The 20703-nt window shown below is 42.5% G+C and overlaps 1 protein-coding gene across 5 annotated transcripts; it reads right to left on the bottom strand.

Moving 5' to 3' along the window:
* Nucleotides 1-919: 919 nt before the first annotated feature.
* On the bottom strand, nucleotides 920-20196 carry rad51b (RAD51 paralog B). 5 transcript variants are annotated; one of them, XR_007960012.1, is made up of 12 exons: nucleotides 19987-20196; nucleotides 19714-19827; nucleotides 19222-19326; nucleotides 18091-18227; nucleotides 17828-17947; nucleotides 16597-16780; nucleotides 13458-13500; nucleotides 10139-10257; nucleotides 7337-7415; nucleotides 4734-4755; nucleotides 4572-4702; nucleotides 920-1467 (listed from the first exon to the last, which is right to left on the bottom strand). XR_007960012.1 is itself a non-coding variant. In XM_052052195.1 (10 exons), exons 1-10 carry the CDS (start codon nucleotides 20068-20070, stop codon nucleotides 1376-1378), a joined length of 1077 nt encoding a protein of 358 aa, XP_051908155.1. In that variant the 5' UTR covers nucleotides 20071-20196; the 3' UTR covers nucleotides 920-1375. The 5 variants fall into 5 exon arrangements, 1 of the variants encoding a protein (XP_051908155.1); XR_007960014.1 differs by having other exon boundaries at nucleotides 4612-4702; XR_007960013.1 differs by lacking the exon at nucleotides 4734-4755 and having other exon boundaries at nucleotides 4572-4724.
* Nucleotides 20197-20703: the final 507 nt, after the last annotated feature.

Raw genomic sequence — 20703 nt, 5'->3', positions numbered from 1 at the left:
AATGTGCTTGTGTGACTCTATGAACAAAATGCAACAAGTGCTATGAGGATAATTTGTTTGTCATTTTTATTTAGAAGTAACAGCTTTACCAGAGTGTTTGGCTTTGAATGGTTTGTTTTAGAAAATATTCTTTCACAGGGCATATTCAAAACATGTTTTACCATCTCGTCTCGACTTCTTGATGTCTCGACTTCTTGACCGAGCTTTATAGTGCTGGCTAACTCATTTGCATTATATGTTACACCGTTTAATTTTCCTAACGTAAGATTGGTCTGGTTTCACGAGTCTCCTCTCTCTCAGCATCACCGGAAACCACAAAATGTGAGATGACTGGCGATCACCATTGCGTTTTTGCGGACGCTTTATACCGTCGTCTGTACTGTATTTGCAATGCCCGCCAAAAACCGCTGAACCATTCCTGAAGCAGTCACGCGGTCCAGTCGGCCAGCGAGGCGTCACGATTTACGGATTTTGCCCAAATGAAGCGCACCTCGACATGCGCTTCGTTGGAACGCCACTCCCATTACTCGACATAAGCCTCCACACATTTCACCCATTGAAAAACTAACTGGTGACTTTTATTTTGTGTGTGTTTGGGTGTGTGAGAGCGAGAGAGACAAATTTTAGCACAAATTGGTAACATGCCCAAATTGGGATTATTTTGTAAAAGCAGAATTTTTAAGGGAAAAAAAAATATTGATTACTGTACCTGTGGAAATGATATGTACCGGTAACAGGAGAAATAATCCTGGTATCTTGCAAAACACATTGGACTGCTTTGGAAAAATGTCTTTCTCTCTCTGTCCATTTTTAAAACTCATCTTCAGCATTGATTTTGCTCTATAAATAAAGTGGAGTTGAGATTTGAGATGAGCAAATTTAATTGGCGAGATTAAAAATGTGGATACGTAGACATGCAGCACTTTTTGAGGTTTTATTAAAAAAATAAATACAAATGTTCCAAGTCCGTAAACTGTATAATGCTTGCAGCAAGTTACAACTGGTATCTTAAACTCTGGCGTCACTGTGACGCCACTGTTAGTACAAGATGCAGTTTTTATTATATACAGTATCACCTTCTCTCAGTGTACTTTACACATAAACAAGTTTTAAGTTCATTTGGTCAGAAGGGAAATCAAATGACTAAACGATCAAACAATTTTGGACGTGGCCCCAAAATTTTTAAAAACAAAAATAGGTCCAAAAATAAAACAGCAATACAATTTTTTTTTTTTAACTGGGACGATAAAAGAAATTGGCACCCAATGTGTATTTTTGGGCGGCTTTTTTCCATTTGTACATAATTTCACAATAGTAACTGTGATAATGACGATGAAAATAGTGATGACTTTCACTGCACTTTTGGCGCATCTATTTAGGTTGTATCGAGGCTGGTCGCAGTTCTCACCCCGATAGCCTGGAGACTCGGATCAGTGCCCTCATAAAATCTCTCCTCGTCGTCGTTTCCTAAAACGCAGAGAGAACCAATATCAGCCATCAGAAACACTGCCGAGGACACACAGGAAGCAGGCTTTAGACGAGTCCACGTTTAGGCCGCATTGCCAATTTTCACACATGCAGATGCACAGACATTTTTGGGGGGCAGGTGCTCCAGCCTCCCCATAAAAGGGACTTGTCATCAAAAATAGTTTTCAGACTTTTTTTCTTGCCTTGTTGAAAAATCGAGAGTAGGCTGATTTATTATTATTATTTTTAATCAGCCTAAGAGTGAATTCGCAACTGCCGAACCGTCACTGTGTAGGAGTTGACCGCAGTCGAGATGTGGGAACAAAGAAGAAATTAACAAATGAATCACGATAGTTGTTGATGGATTATTTTTGGTAACTGTGACCGTTCTAAAAATGCCCTTTTTGTATCCTGTGTTGCCCCTGGAGGAAATCAAGATAAAGTAAATAAAGCCGAAATACTTTTAAACAATAGAGACTTTCAAAGATCATTTAAAAAAAAAAAAAAAAAAAAAAGACAAATCATTTCAATTTCCTTTCAGAATCATTTTTTTTCATTACCGTATTTTCCACACTAAAAGGCGCACTGGATTATGAGGCGCACCCTCAATGAATGCCCTATTTTGTAATTTTTTTCATACATTGGGCATTATAAGACTCAATCTACAATGCATCCACTCCGCTCAAGGAAATGCCAACACTACACTACACTACACCCTGATTGACAAACTACCGTAATGACCATACACAAGGCGCATCGGATTTTAAGGCGCGCTGTGAGCTTTTAAGAAAATGGAAGGCATTTAGGTGTGCCTTTTAGTGTGGAAAGGAAAGAAATGAATAGCTGTGAGCCGATCCACAAAAAAACGGTGTTCCAGAAATTAAAGGAGATACTAAGTGCTCCCACCTCCGACAGAGCTTTTCCCATGTTCCGGGGGAGGCGGGGGACATTGAGCCCAAGTGGACCATGTTCCGTGCCTCTATTGTTGAGGCGGCCAATCTGAGTTGTGGCCGTAAGGTGGTTGGTGCCTGTCGTGGCGGCAACCCCCGTACTCGCTGGTGGACACCAGCAGTAAGGGATGCCGTCAAGCTGAAGAAGGAGTCCTATCGAGCCTTTATGGCCTGTGGGACCCCAGAGGCAGCTGACGGGTATCGATTGGCTAAGCGGGCCGCGGCTTCGGTGGTCGCCGAGGCAAAAACCCGAGCGTGGGAAGAGTTCGGTGAGGCCATGGAAGCCGACTTCCGGACGGCTTCGAGGAAATTCTGGTCCACCATCCGACGTCTCAGGAGGGGGAAGCAGTGCACCACTAACACTGTGTACAGTGGGGATGGGGCGCTGCTGACTTCGACTCGGGACGTTGTGAACCGGTGGGCAGAGTACTTCGAAGACCTCCTCAACTCCACCAACACGCCTTCCTTGGAGGAAGCAGAGCCTTGGGACTCTGAGGTGGGCTCTCCTATCTCTGTGGTTGAAGTCACCGATGTGGTTAAAAAGCTCCTCGGTGGCAAGGCCCCAGGGGTGGATGAGATCCGCCCGGAGTTCCTCAAGGCTCTGGATGTTGTGGGGCTGTCCTGGTTGACACGCCTCTGCAACATCGCGTGGACAACAGGGAGAGTGCCTCTGGATTGGCAGACCGGGGTGGTAGTCCCTCTTTTTAAAAAGGGGGACCGGAGGGTGTGTTCCAACTACAGAGGGATCACACTCCTCAGCCTCCCTGGTAAGGTCTATTCAAGGGTGCTGGAGAGGAGGGTCCGTCAGGAAGTCGAGCCTCAGATTGAGGAGGAGCAGTGTGGTTTTCGTCCCGGCCGTGGAACAGCTCTACACCCTTAGCAGGGTCCTTGAGGGTATGTGGGAATTCGCCCAACCAGTCTACATGTGTTTTGTGGACTTGGAGAAGGCGTTTGACCGTGTCCCTCTGGGAGTTCTGTGGGGGGTGCTTCGTGGGTATGGGGTACCGAACCCCCTGATACGGGCTGTTCGGTCACTATACCACCGATGTCAGAGTTTGGTTCGCATTGCCGGCAGTAAGTCGGAATCGTTTCCAGTGGAGGTAGGACTCCGCCAAGGCTGCCCTTTGTCGCCGATTCTGTTCATAACCTTTATGGACAGAATTTCTAGGCGCAGCCGAAGCGTTGAGGGGGTCCGTTTTGGGGGCCTCAGTATTGCATCCCTGCTTTTTGCAGATGATGTGGTGCTGTTGGCTCCTTCAAACGGGGCTCTCCAACTCTCACTGGAGCGTTTCGCAGCCGAGTGTGAAGCGGTTGGGATGAAAATCAGCACCTCCAAATCTGAAACCATGGTCCTCAGTCGGAAAAGGGTGGAGTGCCCCCTCCGGGTCGGGGAGGAGATCTTACCCCAAGTGGAGGAGTTCAAGTATCTTGGGGTCTTGTTCACGAGTGGGGGTAGGAGGGAGCGGGAGATCAACAGGCGGATCGGTGCAGCGTCTGCTGTGATGCGGACGTTGTATCGGTCTGTCGTGGTGAAGAAGGAGCTGAGCCAAAAGGCGAAGCTCTCAATTTACCGGTCGATCTACGTCCCAACCCTCACCTATGGTCACGAGCTATGGGTCGTGACCGAAAGAACGAGATCCCGGATACAAGCGGCTGAAATGAGTTTTCTCCGCAGGGTGTCCGGGCTCTCCCTTAGAGATGAGGTGAGAAGCTCAGTCATCCGGGAGGGGCTCAGAGTCGAGCCGCTTCCCCTCCACATCGAGAGGAGCCAGATGAGGTGGCTTGGGCATCTGATTCGGATGCCTCCTGAGCGCCTCCCCGGTGAGGTGTTCCGGTCATGTCCCACCGGGAGGAGACCCCGAGGAAGACCCAGGACACGCTGGAGAGACTATGTCACCCAGCTTGCCTGGGAACGACTCGGGATCCCCCGGGGAGAGCTGGAAGAAGTAGCTAGGGAGAGGGAAGTCTGGGCTTCCCTGCTAAAGCTGTTGCCCCCGCGACCCAGCCCCGGATAAGCGGTAGATGATGGATGGATGGATGGATGGATGGATGGATGGACTAAGTGCTCCTGAGGTGCTCGTTCAGTATTCCAAACACAGCAAGAGTTTTTGCAGACGCGTCACCATATGGTATCGGCATTGGAGCCGTACTCACATAAAAACTGTCAGATGACAGGTCGCGGCCTGTGACCTACATCTCAAGATGACTAACAGACACTGAGAGGCGCTTGTTGTCACGCAGGTGTATGACAGGCTTTCATCTCATGGGACTACAGTTCACACTGATAACAGACCACAAAGCCCTGCTCTCCCTTCTGACCACAAGATGCTTGGATGACCTTTCACAGCAATCTTAACATTCAAACAGAGGTTGCTTCACTCTTCTTTCCAAATCATCCATGTTTCGGGAAAAGCCTTATCACCGCTCAAGTGCTGTCACACCCTCCGAAGCATTGAGTTTTGACCTCATCAGACCCCGCTAGGTTTTTTTATTTATGTGCCGCTAGCTTAATCATCACGCACCAACCGAACCCAGAAGGTTGATGTGGTTTGTCTGCTCCAATTACAGCCATAGAATTACAACATGGTGATGACACCACGTTGCAGATGGATCATAACAAAATGCACATATAGACTATGTCAGTCATGTCCAAAGTCCGGCCCGCGGGCCAAATCCGGCCCGCGGTCGAATTTCATCCGGCCCTCGGCCCCTGTCATAAAATCAGTGCCGTCTGGCCCGCAGGTTGGGCGCAACGGAACACGTGTTGCATTGACTGAGGTCTCGTAGACTGGTGAGTGATGTTTCATAGAGTACTGCTTCCCTCTAGTGACTAAATGAGTAATACCATTCACTAAATGAGTAATAGCATTTAGACACTAGAGGGCATCACTCACGAGTTAACAAGGCATCACTCCGTGTTTATATTGACTGATATGTCATATTTCAAATGATCATTGCAGTTGTGGATATGTGTATTGCTTGTTCATTTCCCTGTTGTTCGAGTCAAACGTTTTGTGACTATTGAAAAGTCATGGTGATACATTTTATGTTTCAAATCAATCAATTTGCACTCAGGAGACTTCTGTTTAAGAAAAAGTCAAGTGAATAAGCAGTTGCATGTGATATACCTGTTTCAAATGAACCAAAAGAAATTCTTAAGATTGTTGAAAGTAAAATAAAAATGGAAATGTGAAACAGACTGGCTTACTAAAATTTGTTGAACAATATTGTTGTTCAATGTAAAGAATGTCAGCCAAGGTCGGCCCCCCGACATTTTACCACGTAAAATCTGGCCCCCTTGGCAAAACGTTTGGACACCCCTGGACTATGTGGAAAACATCCATCTTTGGAGGACGAAAAACATGACAAAATAATCGACACTCATCTGAACATCCATGTCTCCACCCCTACAACTCCAAACTGAGAGTCCACTGCCCTGTCTCTCCGCCGAAACGTATAAGACTTCCTAATTAAATAATGGTTCATCCAAAAAATGAAAAAAAAGATAAATTGAGGGTGATGGGTCGAGAATATGAAGTGCAAAAAAAAAAAAAGAAGGGGAACGATTCAGTGATGGGGAAATACAAAGAGGGTGGCAAAGCTTGAACAGAGAGGACTTTGTCTGCGATACGGATTGTGGATTGAAGCCAGGGTTTTACGGAGTGTTGAACAATGTCCTCAGATTGCATTCCAGTGTAGTGGTTATGCGTCACTTTTACCGTATTTTCCAGACTATAAATCACAGTTTTTATTTCCATAGTTTGGCCGGTAGAGCGACTTGTGTGAAATGATTATATCAATTCACGTTATTTTCACATTAAACCGCAAGAGGGCGCTCTAGGCCTGTATTGGTAAGTCAATGATGAGTCTGATGTAAGTTGGCGGAGTCATTTCATTCGATTTAATGATTTGGAGTGACAATGATGGTTTGGTAAACTTGTTCGCATGTTATGCTGTCGTTATCTGAATAACTCTTAATATGTTACGTGAACATGCACGTTCTCAGTTCGTTGCTTATGTGTCATGTAACGTTAGCATGTCGTACACTTATTTTAGCCTGCGGTTGTGTTTTATGAGTATTTTTAATTGCCTTTCAAGAAGACATGCCTGTTCTTGGTGTTGGATTTTATCAAATAAATTTCCCCCCAAACAGCGATTTATACATCAGTGCGACTTATGGGTTTTTTTTTTCTTCTTCATCATGGATTTTATGGCTGGTGCGACCTATACGCCGGAGCGATTTATAATCCGGAATAGACGGGAATTTATTCTTATCCGCACTTAACTATTTCTTGCTCCTTAGCTGTTCTCCGTAGCTGATTTATCCTAATTCTGTTTGACTGACCGTCATCGCCACGTTGGAAATTTTTAACCGGATTATACAGCTACATCATCGATAACTAGTCCATAAGCAAAGTACTGTATATTTCGGTTCGTTAAGCTAACAAACTAAAAAGACGAACTCAAGTAAAACAATACTTTTAAAGTTTCAGTTGACATGTTTTTTTAATTCTTTTTTTTTAATCCACCAAGTGTTGGCATAGACAAGTGAAACATTATATTCAAGGCCACTAACTCCCACTAACTTTATAAAAAACGTTTTTTCTAATAAACTTGGAGTACCGGTGCAACTGTAATATTTTGACTTTCATAAATCTTCAAAACGACCGCTGTGGGTTGTTGGAAAGATTAAGTGAAAAATGAGATTATAATTCAACAACAACAACAACAAACGAATGGACACAGTATGCGATGCGTTTGGATTTGTCAGACTGTATTGTTTATTTTGTGCACTTTGGAAGGAACCGACCATCACCTTGACACAGTGATTATATCTAACAATTAAAGTTGCATTCCATTTTATTTCTCTATTTGTGAAATTACTGGCTTTTATTCAAATAAGCCAAACAGTTACTCACCATCCATACAGATTCCTTCCTTTCTGATTGTGTAGTTCAGCACAGCAAAGGGAGCCACGGGTGACTTGGCGACCAATAGCTGTGGAGATATATCGAAATCAAGTATTGTCAGCTAAAGAGCAAATAAAAAGATGATTAATAGATGATGTAAAGGAATAAAGAATCTACGGATATATTGTATAAATGAAAATCATCTTGAAATACTGAGCGTATATGACAAACATACTAGATGTATATGCATAAATGTAAACAGTATTTTCCGCACAATAAGGCGCGCCTAAAAGCATTCAAAAGATGACGGTGCGACTTTTAATCCGATGCGCCTTATATATAGATTAATATTCTGATTTCTTGGACGTGGTATTTGAAATCTTTTGTAAAGTGCTTTGCTGCAGAGGTTGTGAAAGCGCTATATAAATAAAGCTATATTGTATTGTATTCCTTTAGCACAGCCCCATCTAGTGGATGCATAACGCAACTGCAGTCACAATTGTAGCTTCTAATCTACGCGCCTTATAATGCCGTGCACCTTATGTATGAAGACAGAATTAAAATAGGCCATTCATTGAAGGTGCGCCTTCTACCCCGAAGAACCTTCTAGTGCGGAAAATACGGTACGCATACCCATATACATATGTATATTAAAATATACACACTTCTTATACATGCATATATCACATATTGTCGATCAAAATATTTTGTCTGTGTGTATATATACATAGTATATACATTTATATTTTTGGTGGATGATCGCAAGAGTGGTCACTGCTTGGTTCAGGACATGAACAAAATTAAACAAACTGTCAAATTGAGGTCAGCCGCACTTCCTCCTCTCTTGGACACTCGTACCCATGAAAGAATGTAAGTATGCGAATCGACAACATGCGACTGGAGAAAATTACGAAGTCTTTGAAAACTTTTCCATGTGTGTAGCCAAGAATTTATGTACAATAGAGAAGTGTTGCATAATCTATTATGTAAATCTACCCCACCTCCCTACCCCCACCCTCCACATCATGTTTCAGTTGGAGACACACAACCTGTTCCTGACCCCTTCACAATTATTGAAGACATTTTACCGGTAGATTCAATTATCTTTACAACAATCAATGGTCTTTGTGTGCTCTTCTATAGTTAGAGTGGATTTTTGTCCAATGAATGAAAGTTTGTGAACATCTTCTTTCAGTCGCCAGTGGATGCTAGATCTGGAACACTTGGCGATGAAAAACATCCATATGCAGCTAATCTTGTGCTAACCGAATCCTGAAGTGCGGCGCCACATGAAAAACAGACTGAAATTTGAAGCTAACAAGTTCCAGATGATGTTCATTTCTTCTCTGGAGTTCTAATAAACTTTGAGTACCGGTGCTACTGTATTTCACAGCAGATTAGAGTACTTGCGGTCAGTGATTATATATTTTGGCGAACCCTGGGAACTACGACGTTTGTGAATATTGCACTGTCAGACCACATTAGGTTTCAGTCCACTGCCGTCATATTAATATGCAATTACTATCACCCACGTCTGATGCAGACAACCTCCACCTCAGGATTTAACTTGATTTTGAAATTTGACAGAATTTGAACGTCCATATCGTGGAACAAAATTATTGTTTGGTTTCATCATCCGCTGGTTATAAAATGAAAGCCACACATGATGAAAGATTTTGTCTATGATTCGCCATCCATCCCATATTCATGATCAACCAGGATAGTTTGAAAATCGTAGATGTAGAACACTCCCATTTCAGAGGACATGGTGTCATTTTCCATTTTGGAACTTAGGACCATCGACTACAATTTGGAGGTTCTGATTCTCATATCAACATTTTCGCTCTTTTTTTTTTTTTTTTAGAACAAAACCTGGAATGTCAGAACTTGCCAGGAGATGAGAACTAAGCCAGTATGACCACATCAAATATACCCAACAGAGTGAGACTGAGAATTTACCAGCACCACAAAATAATTTTGAAGGGCGAAAAGGGAAAAAAAAAAAAAGAAATTGCCCAAGGCCAAACTGGCTTGTGGAGGGAAACCAGCACAGGGCTCCCATAGGCTGCATTCAGTTTAATAATGAATTGTACCGTATATGTTATCATTTACTTTTTTCAATGCCAGTCCCTCAAAAAAAATCCATCCATCCATTTTCGAATGCACTTATCCTCACAAGGGTCGCGGACGTTCGGGAGCCTATCCCGGCTGTCTTCGGGCAGTAGGCGGGGGACACCCTGAATCGCAGGGCAGACATACACAAACTAACATTCGCGCTCACAATCACACGGAGGGACAATTTGGAATGCCCAATCAACCTGCCATGCAAGTTTTTGGAATGTGGGAGGAAACCGGAGTACCCGGAGAAAACCCACACAGGGGAGAAAATGCAAACTCCACACAGAAAGACCGGAGCCGAAATCGAAACCTGAACCTCTACACTGTGTGGCAGACGTCCTATCCAGTCGCTCACCCGGCCGCGCCCCCCAAAAAAAGCTAACGTGAAAATGGTCCACGGCACAAAAAACCTTGATGCCTGCTGCCCTACATCTTAGCATTGAGGTCTTGAGAACTGCGTTCCAATATGTCTTTTATTGTTTTTGCTTTCATTCAGTGCCAGTGGTGCAGCGCTCAGACTGTATCAGTTTTATGTACTGTATGTCATGGGGGGGAAAAAAGTGTCTCTGTCGTTAGCACAAACAACCCCCAGTGGTAAATGACAATAACCAAGGACCGACCATCTCATCCAACGAAAAATGTATTATCAAAAGGTATAGTAGACAAGTCTGGAATGTATCCCCCCCCCCCCACCTGTCTCTTAAGTCCATCAACATATTGGACGATCAAACGTGTGTTGACACTGTGACTCCAGGTGTTTCCCAAAGCTGCTGTCACGATCCCCGAATCGCCCACAGCAGCTGAACCCGAATCTGTAAAAGACAAATGAACGCACATTACCTGTTTGAACGAATTTGTCCAGTTTGAATTTACTTGGGGTCATACGCGATAAGTCGCAGGTTTTTTTTCATAGTTTGGGGTACAACTTAATTCTGGAGCGATTTATGTGTGAAATGATTAACACAATATATAATTTCACATTAAACCACAAGAGGGTGCTGTGGCCTGTGTTGATACTATCCACATAGGCGGTAACGGATAAAAACCACGACGATCACTCTGACGTAAGCGACGTAGAAGAGGAAGCACTGCATCTTCTACCACCGGAGTTCGTGGAATTCTTTAAAAGTGACACAGAGGATGAAGATTTCATTGGATTTAGTGATTTGGAGCGACATTGGTGGTTTGGTAAACTTGTTGGAATTTATGCTTAAGTTATTTGAATTACTCTTCATATGTAACGTCAACATACCAGGCACAGTTAATTGTTTATGCGTCATGTAACGTTAGCATACCGCACACTTACCGGTATTCAGTCTGTTCTTTACTTTATTTTTATTTGCCGTTCAAGATGACATGTCTGTTCTTGGTGTTGGATTTCATGAAATAAATTTCCCCCAAAAATGCGACATACTCCAGTGCGACTTATGTATGTATGTATGATTTTTTTCTTCCTTATTATGCATTTTATGGCTGGTGCGATTTACACTCCAGAGCGAGTTAGTCTGGAAAATACGGTAATACACTAGAAGCTCAGACATGACGACATAATATTGGTTTTCATAAATTGTTTCAGACATGACGACATAATATTGGTTTTCATAAATTGTTTCAAGGCAGTCATTTTACTGTACGGAAACTTCTGACATTCAAGATGCAGTAGTGGAAAAGTTTCAGTTTTTAAAAAAAATCCCTCGGTCATTCTGGAATTCAGCAAATATAATTTTGTTAATCCTGACTGACGTGAAACTGTGATTTCATTGCATTTCATGATTCTGCAATGACTGGCCGAGAAACCTGTTGAAATGTTCGCATTGACCAACCAGGCCGGGTTTAGAGGAGGACCCATAACACCAAAGCCATCTTCCAGCAACTTTAATTTATTAAATGGACTTTGTTCAAAATAATATTAAACAGTATCAGCTAAGAGGTCCTATTTTTAGAAGACTGGCACCCCTGCGCTCTGTGTCAAAACAGGCGTCACTTCATTTTTGTGCCAACGCAAATCTCATCTACCATGTTTGGAGCTGTGCGGCGCCTCTTCGACGGTATTTAAATACACTATCGGTGAATCAACAAACCAGAGCAATAGGCACGATTGAGGTAGTGGACGAGAAACCCGATTCCAAGGAATGCTTAATCTCTGCTTGCTTGACTTGCTGAACGAGTGTTTTCATGTGATCAGAATGCTAATAACATGCCGCGATGTTCACAACCCCTTGTGAAAAAAAATTGTAATTACAGAGTTGACAGAAAATCTGCTGATAGCATCATAGTGTTTCAACCATAATTCCTTGTATCAATAAGCAGTGTCTGAGACAAAAATAGCTTTGTGGGAGTTGATATTTCACAGTTCTGCACAAGACACGAAGATGAGAATCCACCGTTTGGTATTTTTATGGAAGGATTGTTTAGCTCGCTGTCCACACCATGCTCTCATGTCAAACGCATGGTTAGGGCAGAAGAGTAAAAAGATTGTGCCTGAACGTGTCAAAAGAAAGCGGATCGAAGTGGATGTGATCAAACCTATCCACTGTTATGAATCAAAATGGCTACCCCTCTGACTTTTTGAGTGGTTCTAACTACTTCCGCCACTAGGGGCACTGCACTGTAATACAATCACTGGGGGCAGAATAGTTGGACCAAACATGGACGTACCAGATGCTCAAGATCCGGAAAATGTTGTGCCCGACTGGAGTTGAGACCCAACTACATTGGAAAAATGCTAAGCTCTCACGGCTACGGTTATTAGCCTAGCATTATTGTTTGAAATTGAATGCTGTACCGCGCTATAAATTGGGCACGATAAGGTTACCTGCTTGGTCCATGTATTCCCGCTAGCACTGAGAACGCAAGTCATAGTGGCTTGGTGTGCTACATTGTCATTGGTAAGGTACGTCTGTTGCATTGCCGTCCGCACAATATAGCGGCAGCATTAGTAGCATTAGCATAGCAGTAGTGTTAACATAGTTGCAAACAATGACAGAGGATTCTATCCATGCACTCATATATTTTGAATGATTTTGTAAACAACAGCCAGTTATCGATCATCACACCTACTTTTTTGCAAACCCTTTCTCATCAGTAAAACGCTCTTCAAAGTGATTGTAAACAAAGAATTCTTGTCGAAACCGGCGTGAAATTAATTTGCTTTGCGAGACCGAAACTGGTCTATTTACGCCCCCCCCCTTTTTTGGGGGTGGGGGGGGGGCATTCAAACACATGCTGGCCTGAAAGTGAACAATGCACCGCCACACAGCGCCGAGGCATTTTGCCGAATAACTCGATAACAATGGCAGACAGCAGCTAACGGGTCATTCAACAATACGGTACAATGGCTGCCACTCAGCAATCTTTGAATGACGTCACTTCCCGAAGATTAAATTTTCGTTGTTGAGCGCATTGCTATTGGTCTAATTGTGAACCTGGGTGGGTTGCATGAAAAAAAAATTAAAATTTGCTTCAAATAGTTTTACCTGTTAGTATTACTCAAAAGATGGTTGGCCAAGTTCACTTCACCTTTGACCTTTTTAAGACGCCTGGAAACTGTTTTTGTGAAATTGATAAAAAATAATCCATATTATGTCTTCTTTAAAAAGCGCGCTGATCCACCCCAAAAGAAATTCAGCTGATCGAGTCGTTGGATCTTCGGAACAAAAGTCATGCTCTGCAAAGCCTTCAAAGCATTTGAATGAATCAAATCGAATTTCATTTCTGGAAAGTAGTGGTTGTGTGCAACGTGTGAAAACAATGTCTTGTATTATCCACGTGTTTGGCTTTGGGGGGGTTGGGTTGCAAAACTAAGTCGGTCAATATCATGTGGTTAAAATTTGTTATAGTCTGGCAAGACCAATGTGGGAACTGTTTGACCGCAACTCCCAATTAGGTTTGCTGCAACAAAAAAACAACAACACGTGTCCAAAGCAATAACAACAGAAAACTGATGTTTGGTCAAAGAATTAATAAACTGGAAGAAAAAGTCTTTTGAGTGCTGTTCCTGGCGAGCGCTCACCTTGATGCCCTGTATGAGTCGTAATCTGGTTGGTTAAGAACACCTGGGGAGAGAAAACATACAAATTGCAAACTTTTGCGTATGGAAAGTTTTGGTTTATATTTGCCTGAGAAAGCAACTTCCAATGTTAGACCTTACATTACGATGACAACTACAAACTGCCTAAACCAGGGGTGCCCATTACGACGATCGACCATCGATTGATCGACCAGTCCGCAATCTACCGGTCGATCGCGAGGGCTGTAGAGGAGAAAAAAAACAAACAAACAACCATTTGTGTGTTTTTGTGCATGTTACTAATGTATTTTGTTAATGTACACTGTACCGTAATCATCCTACCAGTCTCATTTTCACAAAAGGTCTTACAAAAATAAAATAAGGCAGGTAAATCTTTAACCTTCGGTGGCGCGTGACCTGCATCACCGGAAGTTGTTAGCGCTCAGCAGTCTGCAATTGCAGCTTGTGATCAGAGCTGTTGTGCAATATCTTATTGTTATCATTATTCTCATTCAGAGTTTGTTTCGTGTACAATTCACCAAGGGCACGGGCAAAGAATAGGAATCTAGAGGGCCGAGGGAAGCACTTTAAAACAGTATGTGTGAGCTACGATAGTTAACAGGCTGCTAAGGTGTGTCGTATGCCTCCCTGACAGGCTGTTGCTCATCATGGTGTGCACGGTAACGGGTTGCTCGTGGGAGGTTGGTTGATCGAAAAGTCGATCTTCGGTCCAAAAAGTTTGGGCACCCCGGCATCAACAAAAGAACTGGGACGCATCCCCATAGGAAGAACTGAAAATGGGAAAATGTGCAGTTGTTTCCCCGGTGCAGCGTCTCGGTGGATGTTCATTCAGCTCTTTAATTTTTTTTCCAAATGTCGACTTTCTGGCTTATAGAAAGACGAAAGGAAAACACTCTGTGCAGTTCTTGGATTTAGAAGCACTTCTACTGCACAACACCACTTACACCTAGTGGTGATTATATGACACTACAGTGGTAACCACTACACGTACGGTACGAACACTTAATGAGATGCTTATCATTACATAAATAATTATCCTGTCAACATAAATGCAGCAAGTTTATTCCACTTTGTAATGACAAATAAGACTATCGGTACTCCGAGTCAGAGAGATGGCCTCGTCTTTCCAAAAGCACGCACGCTGAAAAAGCGGTTGAAGTGCAGCCGGGGCATTGAGGGGGTTAACATTGGTGGTCTCAATCTTTTCTTTTAGCCTTTAAGGTAACTCCTTTTGGGTTCATGAGGCCTCGATCTCCATTTCAGCACCCAAAAGTTTCGAAAATATATCTCTCCATCTACTGCAGGCATGTCCATAGTCCGGCCCGCGGTCGAATTTCATCCGGCCCTCGGCCCCTGTCATAAAATCAGTGCCATCTGGCCCGCAGGTTGGGCGCAATGGAACACGTGTTGCATTGACTGAGGTCTCGTAGACTGGTGAGTGATGTTTCATAGAGTACTGCTTCCCTCTAGTGGCTAAATGAGTAATAGCATTCACTAAATGAGTAATAGCATTTAGACACTAGAGGGCATCACTCACGAGTTAACAAGACATCACTCCGTGTTTATATTGACTGATATGTCATATTTCAAATGATCCTTGCAGTTGTGGATATGTGTATTGCTTGTTCATTTCCCTGTTGTTCGAGTCAAAGGTTTTGTGACTATTGAAAAGTCATGGTGTTACATTTTATGTTTCAAATCAATCAATTTGCACTCAGGAGACTTCTGTTTAAGAAAAAGTCAAGTGAATAAGCAGTTGCATGTGATATACCTGTTTCAAATGAACCAAAAGAAATTCTTAAGATTGTTGAAATTAAAATAAAAATGGAAATGTGAAAAAGACTGGCTTACTAAAATTTGCTGAACAATATTGTTGTTCAATGTAAAGAATGTCAGCCAAGGTCGGCCCCTCGACATTTTACCACATAAAATCTGGCCCCCTTGGCAAAAAGTTTGGACACCCCTGATCTACTGTCTATTGTCATGATTGTTTTGTTTGTGACCAACAGGTGGCACTGTTGGGCTCCTCCTACAGCGTCGCGCATCATCATGTCATTAGTTCTTTCTTTGTCATTGGTTCTTTCGTGCTTTGCCGACCACTCAGGGTCGGATCATTGTGCTGTTCCTGTCATGGATTTATGTTTGTATTGCTGTCACGTTTTTGTCTCTGCCATGGGTTTTTTATTTGTTTGTTACTTTGGTTTCCTCGTGTTTTCAGGATTTTCTTTGTTATGGATTTAGTTTTTCCAGTGTTTTTATACATTTTCTTCAGTCCACCCTGCTCCTGCCTACTTTTTGGGTCCTCCACCATCCCGCAACATGACAGAACAATCCGACCAAGAAATGGACCTCGCACGGTCAAAGGGCCTGATCCTATTGTCACCCTGTTCTGGCAGAGCACATCCTACGGCCGGTACCCTTTCCTGTCCAGGCGGCGCATGTCGTGCGGCCGTCCCTCGTTCCTGGTCCAGGCGGCGCATGTCGTGTGGCCGTCCCTCATTCCTGTTCCAGGTGGTGCATGTCATGTGGCAGTCCCTCGTTCCCGTTCCAGGCGCTGCATGTCATGCTGCCGTCCCTCGTTCACATTCCAGTCGCCGCATGTCACGCTACCACCTGTTCCCATTCCAGGTGGTGCATGTCATGCGGCCGTCCCTCGTTCCTGTTCCAGGCACCGCATGTCATGCGGCCGTCATTGGGTAACTTTGGGGCTTTGTTTGTTTCTTTGGTTTCCTGGCGTTTTCCAGATTTAGATTGTTTTGGATTTAGTTTTTCCAGTGTTTTAATACAATGTCTTCAGTCCACCCTGCTCCTGCCTACACTTTGGGTCCTCGATCATCAAGCAACACAATACAGGTAACATTGAGCTTATTGTATGCTAATAAACGGTATCGATACTGATAAAAATTTGTTTTATTTAAAGAGGACATATTGCGGAAAAATTACTTTATTTTGCATCCCGCTGTTACCCACATCAAGTTTTCCGCACAACTTGGCAGCTAAGCAGAATTGCATATGTTTCTTATGCAGTGAATGTGATGAAAATCTGATTTCAAGACGAGCATTATTTTGAAAAAAAAAAAACACCCTGCTACCATCACAGAGCAATCTGTGGACTACTTACAGGGATGTTGAATTGATGGGCCAAATATCTGAGGATGGTAGCTTCTTGTCCGAGCAGGTTGCTGCGGTGCATCAGGTTGCCGGGCAACGTTGTGTCAAATTCCTTTCTCACCACTGAAGCAACTGAGTCAAGGATAATCAGGCCCGTTCTGGTTGAGATGATGATCTCCTCCAATCTCTCCAGTCTGCCAATTGAAATAGAGATGCATTGAGGAAGTGCAAGTCGTGCAAAATGAAAATACAACTCACAGTTGTGGTGACAATAACGTGACAACATGGACAAAAGTATATTTATATATTATTCTCAGCAGGGTGGCAGGAGCTTTGGACATAAGTGGCCACGGTTTGATTTCTGCTCCTTTTCAAATAAATAGTGTGCTACTACACTACTACAGTGTGCAACACAAAATATACAGCACAGTGAATTTTCCCTTGGTAGATTATAATGAGAATATTAAACTGCAAAATTAGAAAATACTGTATTGGCCCGAATATAAGACGGACCTGATTATAAGACGACGCCCTTTTTCAAGACTCAAGTTTGAAAAAAGACTTTTTGAACACCAAATTAATTTTTATACAGAAAATAATTACAGTACATCTGAAACAAATGATTCTAATATATTTGAGAGAAAAAGCATGTTATTTTGCCTCATTCAAATCTAAAGTGCAATCACATTCGTAAATGAATGGTTTCTGGTTTTTGAAATGTAAATGACATAATAACTTCTCCTCAGCTGCCGGTTAACATGGCCGATCTTCGCCCCACTATTCTCCAGATTGTAACTACGTTTCTCCAATTTCTGTTATCGCTTCTATTATTTTCTTATCTTTTCCTTCTTACCGCTATTTTTTATTTTTCTTCTTTGTGCTACCGCTATTTTTATTTTTATTCTTCGTGGCAGGGGTTCACTTTGGCCTGGGGAGTCAAGTTCGGCATTCGCTTCATTGATATCTGGCGCCATCTAGCGTCGTGAATGGGTATATTGTCTAGACCCCGAATATAAGAGGACCCCCACTTTTCCAGTCTTATTTCAATGCAAAAAACTTATTTTCTTATTTTCGGGCCAATACGGTACTATACATCGGGGTCTCAAACTCATGGGTCACGGGATGATAAACCCCCCTTGAAGAGAGAGGTTGATGAGGAGAACAGCCACTTATAAGAAAAACAGTGGACATTTTTTTTTTTTTTTGCCGAGCAAAATCCAAATCCTTCTGGAATTATATACCTGCAGAGGACATCTTGGCAGGTCATCTCCCTGAAGATATGGACCCTACCTGCCATCTGCAGAACTTTCTCCTTCGAGTTGAAGTAGTCGGGAAACCTGTTCTGTGCAATCTCCACCAACCTAGTACCACAACACAGTAGTACTTTGACGATCTCATATCTGTTCTAACCAATATGCAAAACTCAAGAGAAATAAACAAACTTGTACATTGTGTGTACATTTGTGCTTGTTTGCTGTGAGATTGGGAGACTCCATATGCTAACCTCTCAGCAGAGAACGCTGATTCGGTGTCAATGTAGATCACGCTGCGATCCAACCCGCCCAGCTCCTTCGGTAGAGTGGTCACAACACTCAGCATCAAACAAAACTGAGTTTTCCCACATCCAGATGGTCCGGTCACCTAGAAAGAGTATCATGATCAACATCTACAGTAAATAAAACACGCTGTGTTCAGAATTAACCGATCATATTCGACCTCAGGTGAAATCAAAGTCAGCACACAACTGCCGCGATTTCAAATGCAATTCATGAACCCCAAAGAAAGTTCTGATGTCTAGTAGACTGCTCCTGACATTTTTTTTTTACTTTCCCGCACACAGGTGTCAAACTCAATGTCCAGGGGCCACATAATTTGAAAAAGTGTAAAATATGTGCATCAACAACAGGTTTCTTGCTAAAAAGTGTTGTGAGTGTAGTCAGGGCATCTTAGAAAAGGTGTGTCGTGTGGATGTTGACACTAAATTGGTCGATCTTAGGATGTTGGCTGCTTGAAAAGTAGATCTCGGGTCAATAAAGGTTGGGCAGCCCTATTTTAGACTGAAATCATATTTCTTGCCATCTCTGCTCATATTCTGGGAGAGAGGAAACTCGTTGACTAATGTGTTCTGAACGATAACAATTTGCCAAAGTTGTTTGAATCTTTTCAGATTGTGCTGCACAGCCGAAATATATTTTCTTGAAACGCTAAGAGAATTTTGGTTGTCTTAAATGTGCTTGCCTGCATTATGTGGAGCCTTTCAGTTGTCAGCAAGACTCTTTTAAAAGGTGGCTTCCCTTGCTCTTTTTTTTCCATTCTGTCTCTTTTCTCACTTTAGACAGGTACAACATAAACATGATGCATTTTGTTTGGTTTCATCAAAAGTATAATTAAAAGTGTATCGACGCTTAGGTGCTACACAAGACTGAAAACCTGCGTGCACCCCTCTATCCTTACACACAAATCAAAGCTAGACAATTACTTTTCCACCAATGTTATGAATCATGACAAGAGAACGTCTTGGACGAGAAACATCATCATTAACATCAATGCAACAGACTGTTGAATTTGTGCCAATGCGTGTGCTATTAAGTAATCCAGAAGAAATGATCGAATGCAGTTCATTTCTTTGGTGCACCTCCGTTATGGTTCCACAGCGAAGACCTCCACGCAGCACTTTGTCCAGAGCAGCTATTGTTGTTGAGAAGCAAGAATCTGAGTGACGCTTCCACAACTCTAAGGCCTGTCAAAAATAGCAGAAGTTCAAAAGTACAGTGATATTTAATTTGTTTTGCTCCACGTTGCCTTGCTTTCATTGTTACCATAACTGATTTAATGACGGATGATGAATTGCGCGTTTAGAATTGATTACAGTTTACACTATTGCCACTATAAATGCAATTGCACCCAAATTTTCAATTCTTGGCATAGTTTTTTTTTTTTTTTTCAAAATACTGAAGAGCTGATCCAAGATAGCTCATCAAGTAGAGTCTCTTAAAGAAATCCCCTCCTACATGGAGAAAGCATGTTGTTAATGATAATTCCCAAGAGTGTGAATCTCAAAACACTTCCTTGTTGGTGACTAACGCAAACCAGATAGTGAGGCTTGTGGGGAAGCATTTGCACAAACCGTGGTGAGTGAGGGAGCAATAATCTTGCTCACAGACTCCAACATCTCTAGAGTTTTCTGGTAACTCAATCCTGCGGCATACATTACTTCAAATGCAGTGTGCGACAACAAATCCTGTGAAGGAATGACATGCTGCATGAGACACGCTTGTGTGTAATGACAACACTTCTACTACTACTAACTACTAAACTTCTACTAAAAAGAAGGAGTATGCTATTGATCAAATAGACGTCCAACAATGACAGGATTTTTTTTATATCGACAGAATCTTACCTTACAGCTTTCTATTTTATGTCGTTTGAGTTGTTCGCATAACTCAGAAGAGATGCCGGCTCGCTTCAATACTCTTGACGCCATTGTTACCTTTTTTGGAACTATGATTTTTAACCCATTTTAAAGTTCCGCTGGTTAAAGCAAACAAAACTAGGACGAATGCCTCACTCGTCTTCTTCGTTTCTTATTACATGAGTGACTTGTCTTGCCTTTTTTTTACTGCACAATGTCTCCCTCTCCTGTTCTGCGGAATACCAACACCGAAGCAAAACTGGGACGCTTTAAAGTTTTACTTAGTTTTAATGTATTTAGTGTTAATTTTTATTGTTATTGTTACTGTGTGGCGGACATTTTGGCGTAATATTGCAATTGTTGAGATTCACTTGTTGGCAATATTTACAGTCAGTCGTGCGTGTGCTCCTTTAACGTTGTTACATTTGTATTTTTAAGGAGGGATTGACCCTCGTCAGGATAAAACGGTGGATGGATGTATAGATGCATGGATGGATGGATGGATGGATAGGAAAAGGGAAAACATCTGGCTCTTCGGGGTCCAATTCTGTACTTAATATACTGTATACAGTTTACTGTATTGTGGTATACTGTATATATTCGGAAACAAATACAAACGGTTAATACGAGATAAGCGGGGAAAAAAAGTGGAAATTTAAGTGAAGAAAACGCCCCATTTTGTTTGACGTCACCTTCGTCTCAACC

Source organism: Hippocampus zosterae, chromosome 19 (genome assembly GCF_025434085.1).
Source record: "Hippocampus zosterae strain Florida chromosome 19, ASM2543408v3, whole genome shotgun sequence".
NCBI classification, from domain to species: Eukaryota; Metazoa; Chordata; class Actinopteri; order Syngnathiformes; family Syngnathidae; genus Hippocampus; species Hippocampus zosterae.
The sequence above is the reverse complement of the archived record's forward strand: the minus strand, read 5'-3'. Positions and strand labels throughout refer to the sequence as shown.